The 16,778-nt window shown below is 46.3% G+C and overlaps 3 protein-coding genes and 1 non-coding gene across 4 annotated transcripts; 2 read left to right on the forward strand and 2 right to left on the reverse strand.

Annotated features, from left to right (window-relative positions):
* Positions 1 to 1,223: 1,223 nt before the first annotated feature.
* LOC120418970 (uncharacterized) lies at positions 1,224 to 4,485 on the reverse strand. The gene is made up of 3 exons (XM_039581516.1): positions 2,603 to 4,485; positions 2,226 to 2,510; positions 1,224 to 1,392 (listed from the first exon to the last, which is right to left on the reverse strand). The coding sequence occupies exons 1-3, from the start codon at positions 4,483 to 4,485 to the stop codon at positions 1,224 to 1,226; spliced, it is 2,337 nt and encodes a 778-aa protein (XP_039437450.1).
* A 128-nt stretch (positions 4,486 to 4,613) lies between these two features.
* Positions 4,614 to 6,944, reverse strand: LOC120418971 (uncharacterized). Its single transcript, XM_039581517.1, has one exon. The coding sequence runs from the start codon at positions 6,942 to 6,944 to the stop codon at positions 4,614 to 4,616; it is 2,331 nt and encodes a 776-aa protein (XP_039437451.1).
* A 7,847-nt stretch (positions 6,945 to 14,791) lies between these two features.
* LOC120418977 (tRNA N(3)-methylcytidine methyltransferase METTL6) lies at positions 14,792 to 16,526 on the forward strand. Its single transcript, XM_039581524.2, has 4 exons — positions 14,792 to 15,807; positions 15,992 to 16,041; positions 16,246 to 16,299; positions 16,509 to 16,526. Exons 1-2 carry the CDS (start codon positions 14,933 to 14,935, stop codon positions 15,993 to 15,995), a joined length of 879 nt encoding a protein of 292 aa, XP_039437458.1. The 5' UTR covers positions 14,792 to 14,932; the 3' UTR covers positions 15,996 to 16,041; positions 16,246 to 16,299; positions 16,509 to 16,526.
* On the forward strand, positions 16,338 to 16,447 carry LOC120418984 (small nucleolar RNA snR60/Z15/Z230/Z193/J17). Its single transcript, XR_005605644.1, has one exon. It is a non-coding gene; the product is annotated as a small nucleolar RNA snR60/Z15/Z230/Z193/J17 (small nucleolar RNA).
* Positions 16,527 to 16,778: the final 252 nt, after the last annotated feature.

Below are 16,778 nucleotides of genomic sequence, written 5' to 3' on the forward strand. Positions count from 1 at the left end.
AGAGAAAACTGTCCGCACTCTGCTAAGAAATCAAGGGTTGGCTTGAGACATTTTTCTCTGTAATGGCAGTATATCAATCGACGCGGGATAATGTCCTCATTACGAGCCTGACATTGATTTGCCAAAAAATTGCAATTAAAAAAATAATAAAAATAATTTACTAATAAAAGTCCCAAATTTAGGCCAAAAAATTGTCCGTACACCTCATTAATCTGCTTAGTTTGATTGAATTTTGATAAAGCAATCAATTAAATGTTGTTAGTTTTGTACAGAACCGGATGGGGCCGGATCACTCTGGAGAGTTCCGGAGGAAATCAAACACGGCGGGCTACTTAAAAACGCAAACTTTTATTTGCCACTCGCAAACAGACCGAACTTCTTCAACGGACACTTTATTGGGATCTGACTACAATTATACATGTAACATACATGGAGCGCATCAGTGCATTTCGCGCCACTGATCGCACAAAGCTGAGAGGGTTAATTGGGTACTAAAGCCCTATGTCAATTTTTATGTACAACGGTAAAAAACACGATTAAAAACCATTTCTGATCACTATTTTTCGTTTTAATGCAAATTTTTTTTTTTGACAAGACAACATTTTTTCGATGGATCAACTATGGTCCCCTTGAAACGAGCTGTCAAGTAGGAGCTTTTCTGTCAAGAAGGACCGCGAGGTTAATTTTTCAAAATTGATTTAAAAATCCATTTTAAACTCTTTGTGGTCGTACAAAGGGTCATTGTACTCAGAAAAATAAGCTTTATCGCTGTAAACAATAATATCAGCAATCTATGCTTCATTTTAGGACCCAATTCTTCATAGTGGGACCACAGAGAGTTAGAAATTAAAGAGAATGAGCGACTTCAGAACTGCCACCTAAACAGGCGAGAATTAGTACTGCGCGGGGTAGCACCAGCCGCGCGTACCACAGTACATCATTAGTCACCCATTTGCTTTCCTCTTCCAATTTTAAACATCCCGGCCGCCTTGAAAGACCTTTCAATCCCAACCTACTGACCATGACACTAATACTACACCTAACATCTAACACACCTAACAACTTACAAAAAAAAACTAAATGTAAACAACTATACATGGAGCAATCAAAAGAAAAAATCACTTTCACTCTCGATCGCGGTGCATCGTTCTTCGGCACAATAGGTGCATCAATTGTTCGCCGATCAGCTGATGACCAAGCCGTTCTGCTGCTGCTCGTGGTGTTTACTGCTGCTGCTGTCGATCGCTGCTGATTGATTTCTTCATTCGCAGGTCAGTTTTTGGGTGCGTTGTTAATCTCTCGCTGCATTTTAGGGCTGCTGCTTGCCGTGGAGCGTCTCTGACGGCCGCAATCTCGATCCTCGGGTGGTCGTCCTCGACGACGGATGCAACTCTGTGAACGAACATAGACGGCTTTTTTACGAGTAAAACAGGGACAAAAAAAGACTCGCCTGGAGCGGAGGCCACCGTGGCCTCCGCGGGTGCCTCTGGCACCGATGCTACTGCCCTGGCGCGGACAGTGTGGGTGGATGAGCGGCGTACGTGCGACGTACGGTGTGTGTGCGACTTGTGCGATGCTTCGAACTGCGTTGATCGTCGGGAAAGCTGGCCAAGCTGTACGACGACCGGTGCAGGGTGACTCCAGCGGCCGAATTACTGCAGTTTTTCGGTTGCTGAGTTGATCGTGGCTTTGCGCGTGCCCCCATGGGCACGAACTTTTGCGATTTTTCTGGCGGTAGAAAACAGAAAAGCATTACTGTTTGCTTTGCGTGGGAGACCACCGGTCTCCGGGCGCGCTCGCGCCGAGTCTAGGACGACTAGACTAATCCCCTGGAATGCGTCCAGCGGGTAGATGCGGTTGGTGATGGGACCCTTGATTGACGGTTTGTTGGAGAGATACGGACCTTAGAGCGAGTGGGACAACAGCGAACAGGTGCAGGGGAACATGGGCATCAACGCTGGCAAAAAAGAAATGGGGTTACTTTTTGCTCAAGTACAAAATACATAAAACTTAACTGGTGTGCGGGAGTGCACATCTGCACCCCCGCAGGCGCGTAAAGCACCTCGATGGAGAATGTTTAGTTCTCTTTTTGTGTGTTTTGGAAGTTGTCTGCTATAGGAAGGATGCAGATCTTGGAGATTCCTCTCTCGTAGACTCCGTCCTTCGTTCTGACGACCGCAACGCGCACGTTGCCATCGCTCCCAGTGCGAATGTCGGTCACTCGCCCTAGGTGCCACATCTGTGGCGGCAGGTTCTCCTCTTTCAGCAGCACCATCATTCCGCAGGACAGGTTGTTGCGCTGTCTCGTCCATCGCGTTCGGTTGTGGAGGTCCGACAGGTACTGCGTCGACCACTTCCGCCAGATCTGCTGCACAAAGTCCTGCGTTCTCTGCCACGCTGACAGCCTGTTCTCTGGGACTTCCGCCAGGTCTGGTTCTGCCACCGCTGCCAGTGGTCTTTGGACCAGAAAGTGACCAGGGGTGAGGACGTCGAGATCGTTCGGGTCACTGCTGAGGGGTGTCAGGGGGCGAGAGTTCAGTTGAGCTGATCTTGCACCTTGGGCTTGTTTCGGGAACACGGTACACACTCGAAGATGACTTGCCTCGCTGCGCGCCGGACGCTCAGCGGCCAGAACCGCTCGCGCACACTAGAAATCAGCAGCTGCAGTCCAGCGTGGAAGTACTTGTGGTGGTAGTGCTGTAGAATTAGTTTAGTTAGCGGATGGTGGTTGTCCAAAATCATCGGATGCTTCCTCCCAGCTGAAACTGCAGCGTTTCGTAGCCGGCCGCCAACCAGTATTACGCCCTCCACGAGCCTAGGATTGAGCGCGTTCAACTTCGAAGTCTCGTTAACTTCTCCCTTCTTTTCCAGATCTGCGAGCTCATGCGGGAAACATTCCTTCTGCGCCAGCTTCACCAGCTCCAGCAGTGCCGCTTCGTGCTCGGCGTGCGTGATGTACCCGCTCTTTCGGCACTCACGGTTGGCAGGTCGAGCGTTGTGAGCGAATCTGCGGCAGAGCGCGGTGACTCGAATCAGCGCAAACAATGACGAATAGCGCGTGAACAGCTGCTCCGGCTGAAGAATCTGGACAGTGCAGGCGTACGACGCTCTCTGCTCCAGCAATGCAGCTTCCAACTCCTCCTGCGTAGGGTTTCTCGTCTGCGGCCACTTGTCTGGACTTAGGCACAGCCATGTGGGTCCAATCCACCACAGCGATGCGTACGCGAGCAATGCTGGGATCATGCCTCGCGAGAGCAGATCCGCCGGGATTTCCACACCGGGTACGTGGTGCCAGATACAACCTTTGCTCAGGTGCTGCATCTCCGACACACGGTTTGCCACAAATGGATTCCAGCGAGATGGTGCGGACGCCAGCCAGCTCATGACGACCATCGAATCCGTCCACAGATGGATCTCGATGTCGACCGGAAACAGTGGGCGTATCTTCTGCAGCAAGTGGCACATCAGCAGTCCTGACGAGCACTCCAGTCGCGGGATCGTCTCCTCCTTGGTTCGTCGCTTCAAGTCGGTCATCGGCGCCACCTTAGTCTTCGACGTCAGCAGGTTGACCGAAACGCCACCGTTGCTCCAGGTGCTGCGCGTGTAAAAACACGCTCCGTACGCCTCAAGCGACGCATCGCAAAATCCGTGCAGCTCAAGCTTGATACACTGCAGGCTAAAACCGACCCAACGTGGCACAGCGATGTTGTCAAAGCTCATCATGTTTCGTCGAAACTCATCCCAAATGTGCACAAGATTTTCTGGCAACGGCTCTTTCCAATCGACTCCTTTTTTCCACAGCTTCTGGAGGAAGATCTTGGCGATCACAACAACTGGTCCGACCAGTCCAACGGGATCGAAAATGCGTGCTGTGTCTGACAGCACCGTTTGTTTCGTGAATACCGTAGCGGCATTCCACGTCGGCGTTTTGAACTTGAACTCATCGCTGCTCGAGTCCCACAGCAGACCCAGTGTCTTCACAGCGGCAGTCGACGAATCCAACTCTTTCGCACCTCCTTCGTCTCGCAGCTCCTCGGGGATGGCTTCCAGCACGGCGTTGTCGATGCTTCGCCACTTCCTGAGCAGGAACCCGGCCGCCATCAGCCGCTCGCTGGTCTCTCCAACCAGCTTCTGCGCTTCCTCGATCGAGTCGGCTCCCGAGAGCATATCATCGACATAAAAGTCATGCTTGATGGTCTTCGCCGCCAGCGGATGTGTGGTTTCCACCTCTTCTCCGACCGTGCGCAAGCATTTCGTGGCCAGATAGGGCGCCGACGCCGTTCCGTACGTCACCGTAGTGAGCTTGAAGGTTCGCACAGGCTCGCTCGGCGAGTCCCTCCACAAGATCCGCTGCAGATCCTGGTCATCTGGGTGAACGTTCACCATGCGGTACATTTTTGCGACGTCTGCCACGACGGCGATCTTCCGCAAACGAAAGCGAAGAATGATGGTCAGCAAATCATCCTGGACCACCGGTCCTACCATCAAAGCATCGTTCAGCGAGACCCCAGACGAAGTAGCACATGAGGCGTCGAAGACTACTCTCAGTTTGGTGGTCGTACTGTCTGGTCTCAGCACAGCATGGTGAGGTAAATAGTACGCTTGCTTCTCCTCTAGTCTTCTTTCACCTCCTCCATGTGTCTCATCTCCAGGTACTCGTGAATGAAGTCAGAATACTGCTTCATCAGTTCTGGATTAGCGGTGAGCCGCCTTTCCAGCCCGTAGAACCGCTTCATCGCGATCGATCTCGACTCGCCTAGACTCTGCAGGATCGTCTGCTTCTTCGGCAGTCTGACGACGAACCGACCGGTCTCGTCGCGCACGGTGTTCGCCCTGAACAGGTCCTCGCAGGCGCTCTCCTCGAGCGAATGTGTACTCGGCGTCTGGCACGACTCCAACTCCCAGAACTTGGCCAGTAAATCGTTGATCTCCGCCAATGCTTCTGCTTCTGCTGAGTTCTGGTTCGCTACGACTCGTGGCAGCTTCGCCGCTACTCCGTTGACAACGCCAGACACCACCCAGCCGAGCTCGGTGTTCTGGATCGTCGGGCTTGCTTCTCCAAGCTTCATCTTGCCATCGGACAACAGGTCATAGTAATGTTCTGCTCCAATGATCATGTCCACAGGTCCAGGACGGTAGAAGTGCGGATCCGCCAGCTTCACGTCCTCTGGAATGCTCAGCTGCTCGGCATCGATGTTGTTGAACGGCAGATTCGCCGTGACCTTCGCCAAAACATGGAACCTCATCGATGCTGCGAACTCCGAAATCGTCGAAGAACGAGCGCAAACAGTAGCGGTCACCGCAAAGGTGGAAGTGGATTCTGCAACGCCGATTCCTTTCACCCGCAGGTAGTCGGACTGCGGCTTGCATTTCAGCTTGCGCGCGAACTCCTTGGTCATCAGGTTTCGCTGGGAGCCACTGTCAAGCAGTGCTCGAGCGAACAGTGTGTGACCTCGCGAATCGCAAATCCGTACAACAGCCGTGGACAGCAACACTTCTCGAACCTCCTCCGTACGACTTGGAACAAGGGACGACGACAGGTTGCACGCTGCTGTGTGGCCTGTGGCGAGCTGTGAGCTTTGTGGTTGTGAGCTTTGCGAGACTGGTGTCTGTGTAGGGTTTTGTGTAGATTGAGTGGGTGTGTGACGGGTTTGGCTTTGTGTCTTCTGTTGTGGGTAGTGTGTGGATGGTGTGTTCCCTGAATGAGGTCGCGACGCGTTCGGGCCTGCAGCGGCAGCGTTCGACCTTTGGCCAAAGTTCTCGTGAAGAAGCGTGTGATGTTTCCGCTTGCACATCGAACAAAATCCTCTCGTACACTTTTCCACGACGTGACCAGGCTGCAAACAGTTGAAACACAGCATATTCCTCCTGGCAACTGCGACACGCTCTGCACAGCTCATCTTCTTGACCGCAAAACACTGGAACACGTTGTGCTGAGGTCCGTTGCAAAAAAAGCATCCGCTTGGCTCAGCAGACGCAGCGTGACTTGACGCGTACTTCGGCGGGCGACGCTCGTTCCTCGTAGCTTTCTTCATGGAATCGATCGTCTGCAGCACTCCACACTGTTCCCGCAGAAACTCCAGCAGCGTCTCGTACTTCACGAACTCCTTGGACTTCTTGTTGTGTTCCTCCCAATGGCGCAATGTTGCGGCGTCCAGCTTGCTAGTGACAACGTGAGCGAGCAGGATGGACCAATCCTCAGTCTTCACCCCGAGCTTGTTGATCATCTGCAGGTTCTTGTCCACCACGCTCAGCAGATGGTTCAACGCTTCAAAGCACTCGTCTCGTACGGGCTCAACAGCAAAGATGGCGTCGAGATGGCTCTTCAGGATCAGCTTCATGTTCCCGTAGCGATTCTCCAGCACGCCCCACGCCACCTGGTAGTTCGTATCCGACACGCGCACTGTGCTGATCTCAGCAAGCGCTTCTCCAAACAGTGAAGACTGAAGATAAGTAAACTTATCGAAATCTGAAAGGTTTTCACTATTATGGATCAGCGACTTGAAGGAATCCCGAAAAGTAATCCACTCGGTGATGTTTCCTCCAAACGACGGCAGCTTGATTTCGGGCAGCTTCACGCGCGAAACAGTCGATTTCGCCTGAGCAGGTGCCGCTTGCGTGGGTGCTTCCTCCTTCCGCTTTGCCAGCAACTTCGCCTTCAACTCACAGTACAAGTTCTCGAACTCCCATAACGCCTTAGTGTGCTCCTCTACATCCTGTGTTTTCTCCTTTCCAGCAGCATCAACCCCGAACACATCAGTGAGGACGTCGATCTTGCGCCGCACGACGTAGAACTTCGCCAACGCATCATCCAGCATGTTCAGCCGCACGTCGATCTGAGCTTCGTCTTCGCCATCCTTGAAGCCATCAACGAATTTCTTCGTCATCTCCAGCGTACTACGAAGCTGCCTCTCCTGCATCTGGTACTCCCGCAACGTAGTCATCGCGATGCACTTCTTGGACCACAATTGACACCTGAAAACCCGACGCGCGCGACCTCTCGAAGACAGATGACAGAGAACAAGACCAACCCACTAAGCCAGGGACCCCAGAACCGTCAATCAAAGGGAGAATTTTCACCACACTCAAGAACCCAAGCTCAAATAAAAACTCGCATCAACTCAAATCGGTTCAGCTTTAATTGTGGATCACCACAGCTCAAACAATAAAATCAATTTTAATTGCAATGGCTGGCAGCGCATGCATCAGCTCCAAGCCACAGACCACTTCTACTTCCCTTTGAATCCGCAATCCGTCCGCAGCTCGAAGTTCCGTCCGTCCAATCGTCGACACCAACTGCAACAGCAACCGTAACAGCAACAACACCAACCGCCGAATCCTCCAAATCCCACAGCACCTTCTTCAGCGCCAACTGCAGCTCGTCGACGGTCAACTCTGGGTCGTTGAACTCCAGCTAGCGGTCGTTGACCTCGTCACAGTCGTTCACCTCCGCACAGCAATGGCCAACACTGCTGCACTGCACAATTTCTCCGGAACTGGTCCACCGGTCGAGTGATCCGGTTCGAAGGACCAAAATGTACAGAACCGGATGGGGCCGGATCACTCTGGAGAGTTCCGGAGGAAATCAAACACGGCGGGCTACTTAAAAACGCAAACTTTTATTTGCCACTCGCAAACAGACCGAACTTCTTCAACGGACACTTTATTGGGATCTGACTACAATTATACATGTAACATACATGGAGCGCATCAGTGCATTTCGCGCCACTGATCGCACAAAGCTGAGAGGGTTAATTCTTCATAGTGGGACCACAGAGAGTTAGAAATTAGAGAGAATGAGCGACTTCAGAACTGCCACCTAAACAGGCGAGAATTAGTACTGCGCGGGGTAGCACCAGCCGCGCGTACCACAGTACATCATTAGTCACCCATTTGCTTTCCTCTTCCAATTCTAAACAAGTTTGTCATTTTAAAGTGCCTCCAACACATTTGAAGCGATTTTGAACTTTTGATAACTTTGTTTTTCATTATTATAAAATATCATTTTAAACTTAAGAGCAAGTCCACAAGCAAAGCATACCCATCTCGCATCGACCTCACCAATCTGCCTGAAAATTTCAGAGGTTTTTTAGGCTGGTATGCAGATCGGAAGGTAAGGGGTCAAGAAACAGCTTTACGAACAGCAGAACAAAGGAGAGTGAGCGATTTCTTGGGGCCTTTCTTCACCCTCCCTAGCTTGCTTTCGCTGCCGTTGCTGCCCATTTGATTTTTTTCTTGAGCGGTTCCTTCCGAAGTGCATATAAAAAAAACGGAATCGACGTAACACCTTATAATGTGGCCCTCTTAAACCTTGCGGTTTCGTCAACGGATCCACAGGCGTGTATCGTTCTTTTTGCGACAAGACTCCGCCTCCCGGGTCTCCTAAGTGTGAAGGTATGACACGGGGAGAGGGCACCATAACCTATATTAACACTTAGAATTTTTGCGTCTATCTCGGGATTCGAACCAGCGACCTCTAGATTCTGAGTCCATTGTCCAGCTTGAGCACTCTAGGTCACCGGGAAAAGGGGCAAATCGGGACACAAGGTTTAAAGGTACAAAAACGTAAAAAAACTTTTTGCAATTCCGTCGTGAAACTACACAGAAAAAAATATGTAAATTTACACAGCACGTAATTACTGTTTCTTATGTAAACTCACTCAATGTAATGTTGAAATATGATGTAAAGAGTAAAAAGTCATGGAAATTACTCCAATGTAAATCTAAATCTAATGTAAATCATGAATCTAATGGAAACGTTGAGCATGGAAACTCAAATCTGATGAATTTCTACCCGTGTTCGGCTTCCTGTAAATTCCTATTTAATGTAAATCATATATTCAATGTATTTCTGCCAAACGTTGACTTCAAAACTACCCGAACTAAAAATAGTAATATTTGGTTCTCTTTCTATCGCTCTCATACTTCGCTGGCCCACTGCCTGAGCCTCGCCCTGAACAAGTTGATGATTTAGCCGCTCGTTTATAAAATGCGAAGATGGCTCAGTCGGCAGCGGGTAGCAGCAGTAATACCGAACATCCTACCCGTAGTCTGTTCGATTCCAGTCCAGCGTTATTCCACTTGGCCGTCGACGAGAAAGCGTCCCCTACCTGTGAAACAACTTTTTAAAATCATAATTTCCTTTTGCTGCCCGCTTCACTCATTTTAAAATAGAACATAGGCCACACCCTTTTCCTACTGCAATCCAAGTCGAGCTTCTCATTCCCATTGGCCAATCAGAATTAGTTGATTTGAACTAATGTAAATTTCAAAACTAATGTAAATTCCAAAACTAATGTAAATTTTCAAAACCAATGTAAATTTCCAATGAATCTAATGTAAACTTCCAATGAACCTAATGTAAATATACATCATTTATCATGATACCTTTTGGTACATGATAAATAATGTAAATTTACAGAAATATTTTTTTCTGTGTACTTACTTTTCCTGACATTCTTGAACGACGAAATAGCCTACTTTTCTGTACCAAAAATAACAGAATCGAATAGCAACACTTTTCAAAATAAATGCTGAAAAGTTCTACTTTTCAGCACTCAAATGGGTGCTGAAAAGTTGAACTTTTCAGCACTTGTTTTGAAAAGTAACACTTTTCAACATTTTTTGATTTAAACGATTCATTGACAAAATACATGAAAATTTGACATAAAATTTCACTCAGTGTGTGTTTTTTGGAATTGCAAAAAATGTTGTATGGAACTCGTTGCAAAACTTGATTTTTTCAGCACTCTTCGTATTTATCCAACTCGGTGAACCTCGTTGGATAAATATACGACTCGTGCTGAAAAAATCCTCTTTTTGCAACTTGTTGCATAAACTACTATTAAAAGGCTGTAACTTTGAATCTGAAAGGGCTTAATAAATGCAAAAAAATGCTGTGTTCCATCCAGATATCAACTCGATTTGACTTGCAGCTTGTAGGGGACATCTGGGACTACCATCTGAGACTGAGAACGCTTTGGGTAAGGCAGTTTAACACATTAAATAGACACTTTTTCTTTTAATGATTTTTTTGGTTGTAAATTTTTGCTCGGGGGAAATAAACTTAGTATGATTTTTGTTGACTGGTAATTTAAAAAAAAAAACATATGTATCCAGTCATTTTTCATATTCTGTAAAGATTGGAGATCATCCATAAAACATAAAAAATCATCGATTTGCTTTATCCTTTATTTGGAAACATTTCAAATTTAAACGTTTTACTTGAAAAAAAATATTGATCTCTGAAATCCACAAAAATGGAACACTTTTTTTCATAAAGATGTAAACATTGTTTTTTTTTTTTTGTTTTCTTCAGAAGAGCATATTTCCAACCAATCTATTGGTTTCAATCGTAAAAAGTAATGAAAAGTAAGCTGAATGATAATTCAGGTTTTGGTTATTATCTTCTCGTTATTTTTTTTTTTCAAATAATTAGATTAAATAGGCATATTTGAAGTAGTGTTTTGCTGCACTTGGTAAAATAGTCATGAAATGCCGTGAAATGCAGTATTTTGTTTTAATAAGAATAATAAGTAATAAGTTTGAACAAGAATTTAATCGCCTTCTGGATCTCAAAATTGAGATCGAGTTGCTCATCTCAACGTTGAGTGGTTTCACTTTTACCCGGTTTGCGACATCCATCTCAAAATTGAGATCGCCTGGTTAGCGTGCAGAAGGCGATCTCAAAATTGAGATGGGTTGGGTAGGGGATAAATCTACAGATTGTCGAGGGAGACAGATTGGCTGATGCAAAATAAATCGGCACTGGCACTGGCAAAATAAATCGGCACCAGCACGTTTGGTGTCCAGAAACATTGGCCAATCTGTTTGCCTTGACAATCTGTAGATAAATCGCCGGGAATGCGGAAATCGGTTCCGGGAGGATTAGGATTAGATTATTTCTGATCAAATTAAGTGAAATAAATGAAAATTGATTAGATTAGAAAGTTTTCCCTTTATTTGAAGCGTTTTTTTTTTACCATTTTACATAAACAAATTATTGGGTTACTGACAAGTCTACTTCCGAGAGGACGACCCTCCGGAACATGATCGAGTTGCGGAAACGCGAGCCGCTGCTGGGACGCACACAAACTAGAGAGCCTGAAGCTTATTAGAGAACGGACATCTCAAACCAAAAGTACCAATCGAAGCACGAGAACTGTCAAACGGAGGTACCAATCGAGCATAAGACAAAGGATTTTGCTCGATTGGTACCTCCGTTTGACAGTTCTCGTGCTTCGATTGGTACTTTTGGTTTGAGATGTCCGTTCTCTACTAAGCTCTAGGCTCTCTAACACAAACCACTGCAGGGAGACGACCCTTGCTGATACCTTCCTTTCCGTTCGCTCCTCCTCGCTTTCCTGCTCCAGCATCGCCCATTCAAGTGGACACGAGCCACCAGTTGCCGCGCTCCTCCACGTTCAGCAGATCGTCCAGCCCGATACCAACAGGATACATTCCACTCCTTTCTAACAGAACTTGGTCTACAGTTGGTCGATCACGTCGTAGATTAGCTTGTTCTTGAAGATCTTGAACGAGTAGTTGGCACAGGATCAGCACGCAATTGTCCAGCGTTCACTTTAAACGCTGGGATTTGACCGATCAACAAGTGGAACCGCTCGACGACCATCTCCAGGAAGTGAGATCCCACTTCGGAATCGACGTTAGCGTGCAGGATCGTAGCGAGCAGTACGTGCTCCAGAATCATGCGCTCCGGAGCGAGCGTGTTAGAAACGACTGCGTCCAGTATCGGCGTCGTCAGCAAGTTGTTATGTCGAAGCGAGCTATCTGTCCGGCGGTTGGTCCCTCCAATGTTTTTTCAACAGCGTTCTGCGTCGTCCAGAATGTCAAAAAACTGCTAAGTGTCATCGCAAAATTGAGTTTACATTCTTCAACTCAAAATTGCGAATGTAAACAAAACAAACTGATCTCAAAAATTGAGAGGACTGAAGCGAACTCCTTTTTGCGACGTTCATCTCAAAAATTGCGATCGCCTGGTAAGCGTGGCGCCCTTGGCAAACCTTCCTGCATGCACTGTACAGTCATCCCACAAATTCGGAACGGTTTCCAGATTGGCCAATGTTCAAAAAATCATAGGAAATCGATTATTGAACTTAATGATTTGTTTTTACCTTCATTTGAAAGCTTTTCTTGCGATCTTTCGAATGTTGTATCAAACAACTGCAAATTTTAACATTTATATGAAGTTTTTGAAGAATTACTTTAACCCTTGAAATCCACAAATTTGGAACACTTTTTTCTTACGACTGTAAACAAACTTTGGATCTCTCCAGGAGTAAATATTTATTACCAAATAATGAATTCAAACACTGAAACCAATGAAACTCCCCAAGTAACCATCCAGCACTAAGTCAAGTCATTAATCAGCATGATATTGGCACCGCTATTGCTAATGAGTCATCCAACCGCATTTGTTAATGCAAATCAGCACTGATTCAACAGCACAGTCAATAGCTGTTATAATGCTGATTTAGAGCTACGCCTAGCAACACTGTCAAGATTATTCATCAAACTGGCAACACGATTCTAATGTTGAGTGAAGAGTGAAAGAGAGAGAGAACAAAGAAAAACAAACTTCTCGCTCACTCGTCGTCTTCTACGAAATTTGCAGAAATTAGCATCGAGTTTTTCTTTTTGGATAAGTTTTTACTCGTTTTTTCACAAAGTTTTTCATGTAAGTATTTGAAATAATTGGGTGGATTAAGATTTTTACAGAATTGCATTATTCATTTTCAGCTTCTTTTAAACTCTGCCCGTCATCATGAGGGAGAATCTAAAGCAGCCGTTCCATGGAACTGTAGCAACCAGCTACTGATTGTGGCAAGCACCCTCCGGAAGATCTTCAGCGTACGTACGATGGCCCGTGGGATGTCCGGGACCTGCAAAGGAGTCAAGGGAAGCTCGAAGCTGCCCACAACGTCGGATTCACCATCGAAAGCTGAGCTTCGCAGCGCGGCAAATACGACATGATCGACAAAGCGGTTGATCTTAATTAATTTGCCGCGAGGCAGTAGGTAATATTTGTAGTTAATGTTTACATTAAGTCATTTATGTAATATGAAATAAATAAATTTAAATGTGTATAATTAATAAAGGAAGTCTATTGCGTCGAAGAAAACTAAAAAACGTTTTAATTGTGATCAAAAACAAAATACACCAAAAAGACCTAGTCTGAAACAGTAAACACAAGATGCTTTAAAATCGCATTTGAACATTGATTCTCACTTAGCCGTGAGGATACGGGCTCAGGACCACCACCACAACAGCGATGTCAACTTCCATACTCCTCTGCAAGAGCATCCATCAAAGCAATATCACAAAACAGGTCGGTAATGCAGTTAAAAACAATCCAAAAATAGAATAGAAATCGGGGAAGGCAAGGGAAAGAGAGGGAGCAACTTTTGTTTTGCTCTCTGTTTTTTTTTTTGTTTTGACATTTTCCGCAGGGGTGGACGGAAACAGTCGAGGCCAGCACTAAACCAGCCGAGTAAAGTCCAAATGTGGTCATTATTCAGCACTATAGTAGCTGTTAGTGCTGACGTAAAAACTGTTCAGCTTTTACTCGCAGCTGTAAAAGCGCATTAAATGCCGAAGTGTGGCTAGGTTTAAGTGCTGGATGGTTACTTGGGTCATGCTTAGTGATGTTTTATACATGGTTTGATAACTTTTTTGTGAAAATATCAGTTGAATTCAGGTGTTCCACAATTGTGGGAGGTACAATATTGCGCGTATTCCCGAAAAAGACACGCGGCATACCAGCCTCGAAACGACGCGCCGCACTTTCAGCAAATGCGCGCTGTCAAATCCCATAATGTGCGTTTTGTTTTTGTTGATCTTCTTCTTCGAATTGCATGGCATTGTTGCCGGGAATGTTTTTTATTGCACCAAAAGTGCAGAAAATCGCTGGCAACAGTGTCTGCGGCACATTCTGAAATGCCGCGCGGCGTATACCTTCGAGAGAAACGGACAATAACATCCCACAATTATGAAACAGGCCATTTGGTGGCAGTGTTTTGCTGCTCTGGACAAAATAGTCTTGGAATGAAGTTTTTTGTTCAAAAAGTTCTACTTTTACTAGTTAAATAGCAAGATAATGTCCAAATGAAGGTTCTAAAAATAGTAAGGTCGACAGAAAAGCTACTTTTGGCATGCTATTGACAAATTATCATAAAAGTGTTCCGAATTTGTGGGTGTTCCGAATATGTGGGATGACTGTAACTGAAAATCGCACTTTGCTGAGTTCGTTTTCGCACTTTTTCATACGATTTTTTCAGTTCAACTACGATTACACTTTTTTGTGTTATCGCAGTCGAACTGAAAAAATCGTATGAAAAAGTGCGAAAACGAACTCAGTGTGCTAAACAGGGTTACAGGTCTGAACAGAAAAAATCTGGCAAAAAAATCTGGAAAAAATCTGGCAAGCCACTTTTCTCAAAGAAAAAGCAATTTCGTATTCAAAAACAGTGTATTTTCACTCTTTATACATTATAGATTCACAAACTAAACAAAATACATCAACAAAATAATGTGTGGAAGAAATAGAAAATTATTTTTTTCAAATTGGCACTCAAAAAATCTGGCAATGCCAGATTTATCTGACAACCTGGCACCCCTGGTGCTAAATTCAATTCTGAAACCCCCCGTTCCACTCACGTCCGGTAATTTGACAGCTGCGCGTGTTGACAGCTCATTCGTACCGCTGTAAAAACACCGCTTGCCTGGCAGCGTGCTCTTGAAAATTTCCCCCCAACTCGTTCATTTCGTTTTCGGATTTCATCGCGATCAGTTCAAATTTTCCGCTGAACTTCTCTTTATTTAAAAACCACGCCGGTTCTCGTTCGGATATCAAAAATGTTAAGCTGATAGTCCCTTTCTGTGATCGGTCATTTGAACCGCAATTTGGAACATAATGTCTGCGGAGGAAAAACCTGCCGCCGCCGAAGGACAACGGCACGGTTCGTTCAACCTCGGCGACGTGGTCACTTCCGGCGTCAAAGTGCTCTCGGACGAGGAGCGGACGCGGCTGGAGGAGCAAAACAAGCGCATGGTGAGCGAGTTCCAGGCCCGGAAGCTGGAGGCGGACGCTCGGAAGCACTGGGATCTGTTTTACAAGCGGAACGAAACGCGGTTCTTCAAGGATCGTCACTGGACCACGAGGGAGTTTGAAGAGCTGCTGGCGGTGGATGGCGGGGAGGGGTCGGATGTGGTCAAGACGATGCTGGAGGTGGGGTGTGGCGTGGGGAACTTGGTGTTTCCGTTGATCGAGGATGGCCACCGGGATTACTTTATCTACGCGTGCGACCTGTCGCCACGTGCCGTCGATTTGGTCAGGCAACATAACCTCTACGACGAGCGGTACATGCGGGCCTTTCCGTGCGACATCACCACCGAAGAGGTGTTTGGGACGCTGGGCGAGGGTTCGCTGGACATTGCCACGTTGATCTTTGTGCTGTCGGCGATTCATCCGGAGAAGTTTGGTGCCGTCGTGGGGAACATCTTCCGGTTGATGAAGCCGGGCGGGATGGTGCTGTTCCGGGACTATGGCTTGTACGACATGGCCCAGTTGCGGTTTAAGCCGGGGCACAAGATTGGGGAGAACTTCTACATGCGGCAGGACGGAACGCGAAGTTACTACTTTGCCGAGGACGAAATCGGCGATTTGTTCCGGGGCGCTGGATTCGAGGTGGTCGTCAACAGCTACATCCACCGGAGGACCATCAATCCGAAGGAAAAGATCGACGTACCGCGGATTTTCGTGCAGAGCAAGTTCCGGAAGCCAAGCGGGTAAGATTTCGCTTCTAGTTGAATAGAGAATTAAGATTTTTAACTGATGATTGTTCTTTACTTTAAACATGAGACAAATTTTCTGATTAATCTATAAGAACGGCCAGCTGAATCGTATCGAAATGATATCAACTTCGATTGGGTTAAAACTCTTGATTAACATTTTTCTCTTTTATTGTTACAGATGATGCCACAACGTCTTGGACGCCAACATTGGACTTTATCAATGCGAAGGTAATTTCACTATCCAATCAAAAAGAATTCCTCAAAAGTGTCGCTTTTATGATGATAAAATGTTTCTGATAGTCGCTGATCGATTACACCCATTTCAAACATTAAACCAAAAGGATTCTGACGAAAGCAAGCTCAGTTTATTACTTCCAACTGTTTAAATTTAAACGAAACTCACTAACCAAGTGTATCTCTCCTCCATTACAGATCGTCGCAACAGCCTCGACCTCACCTGCCCTGTCGGAACGAACCAAGCTGCTGGTAAGTTTACGTTTCTCCTTCTTCGAGGCGGGACCGCGGTAGAATCTTTCACGATGATGATGCATAGTTCAGTTGACTCACGCGGAATGATAACTAATCTTACTATTTTTTGAAATTGGTCTTTCACCCCTACCTGACCCGATTTCCCAATCAAATCGTAGTCTCGTCAACCAATTTGATTCTAAAACAATTGTTCTTTCCTTCTACAGATTCACGCTGAACGGATGCGGATGCGGTTCAACCTCGAGCACGGACTTGCTCCCTCGGAGACGCTCAGGTCAGTTTCCTTTCCACCTTAACTAAACTTTATGTTGCTCGATAGATTTTCTATGATGACGCATAGTTCATTTGACTCAAGAAGAATGACAACTCAAACTAGCATCTCGTATGCATTGAAATTGGTCTTTCACCCCTATCTGACAACGTTTGTTCATACAAAGTTACTATTTGAACGAGAAAACTGAGCTCAATGCTAACAA

The sequence above is a fragment of the Culex pipiens genome, chromosome 2 (genome assembly GCF_016801865.2).
Source record: "Culex pipiens pallens isolate TS chromosome 2, TS_CPP_V2, whole genome shotgun sequence".
Lineage (NCBI taxonomy): Eukaryota > Metazoa > Arthropoda > Insecta > Diptera > Culicidae > Culex > Culex pipiens.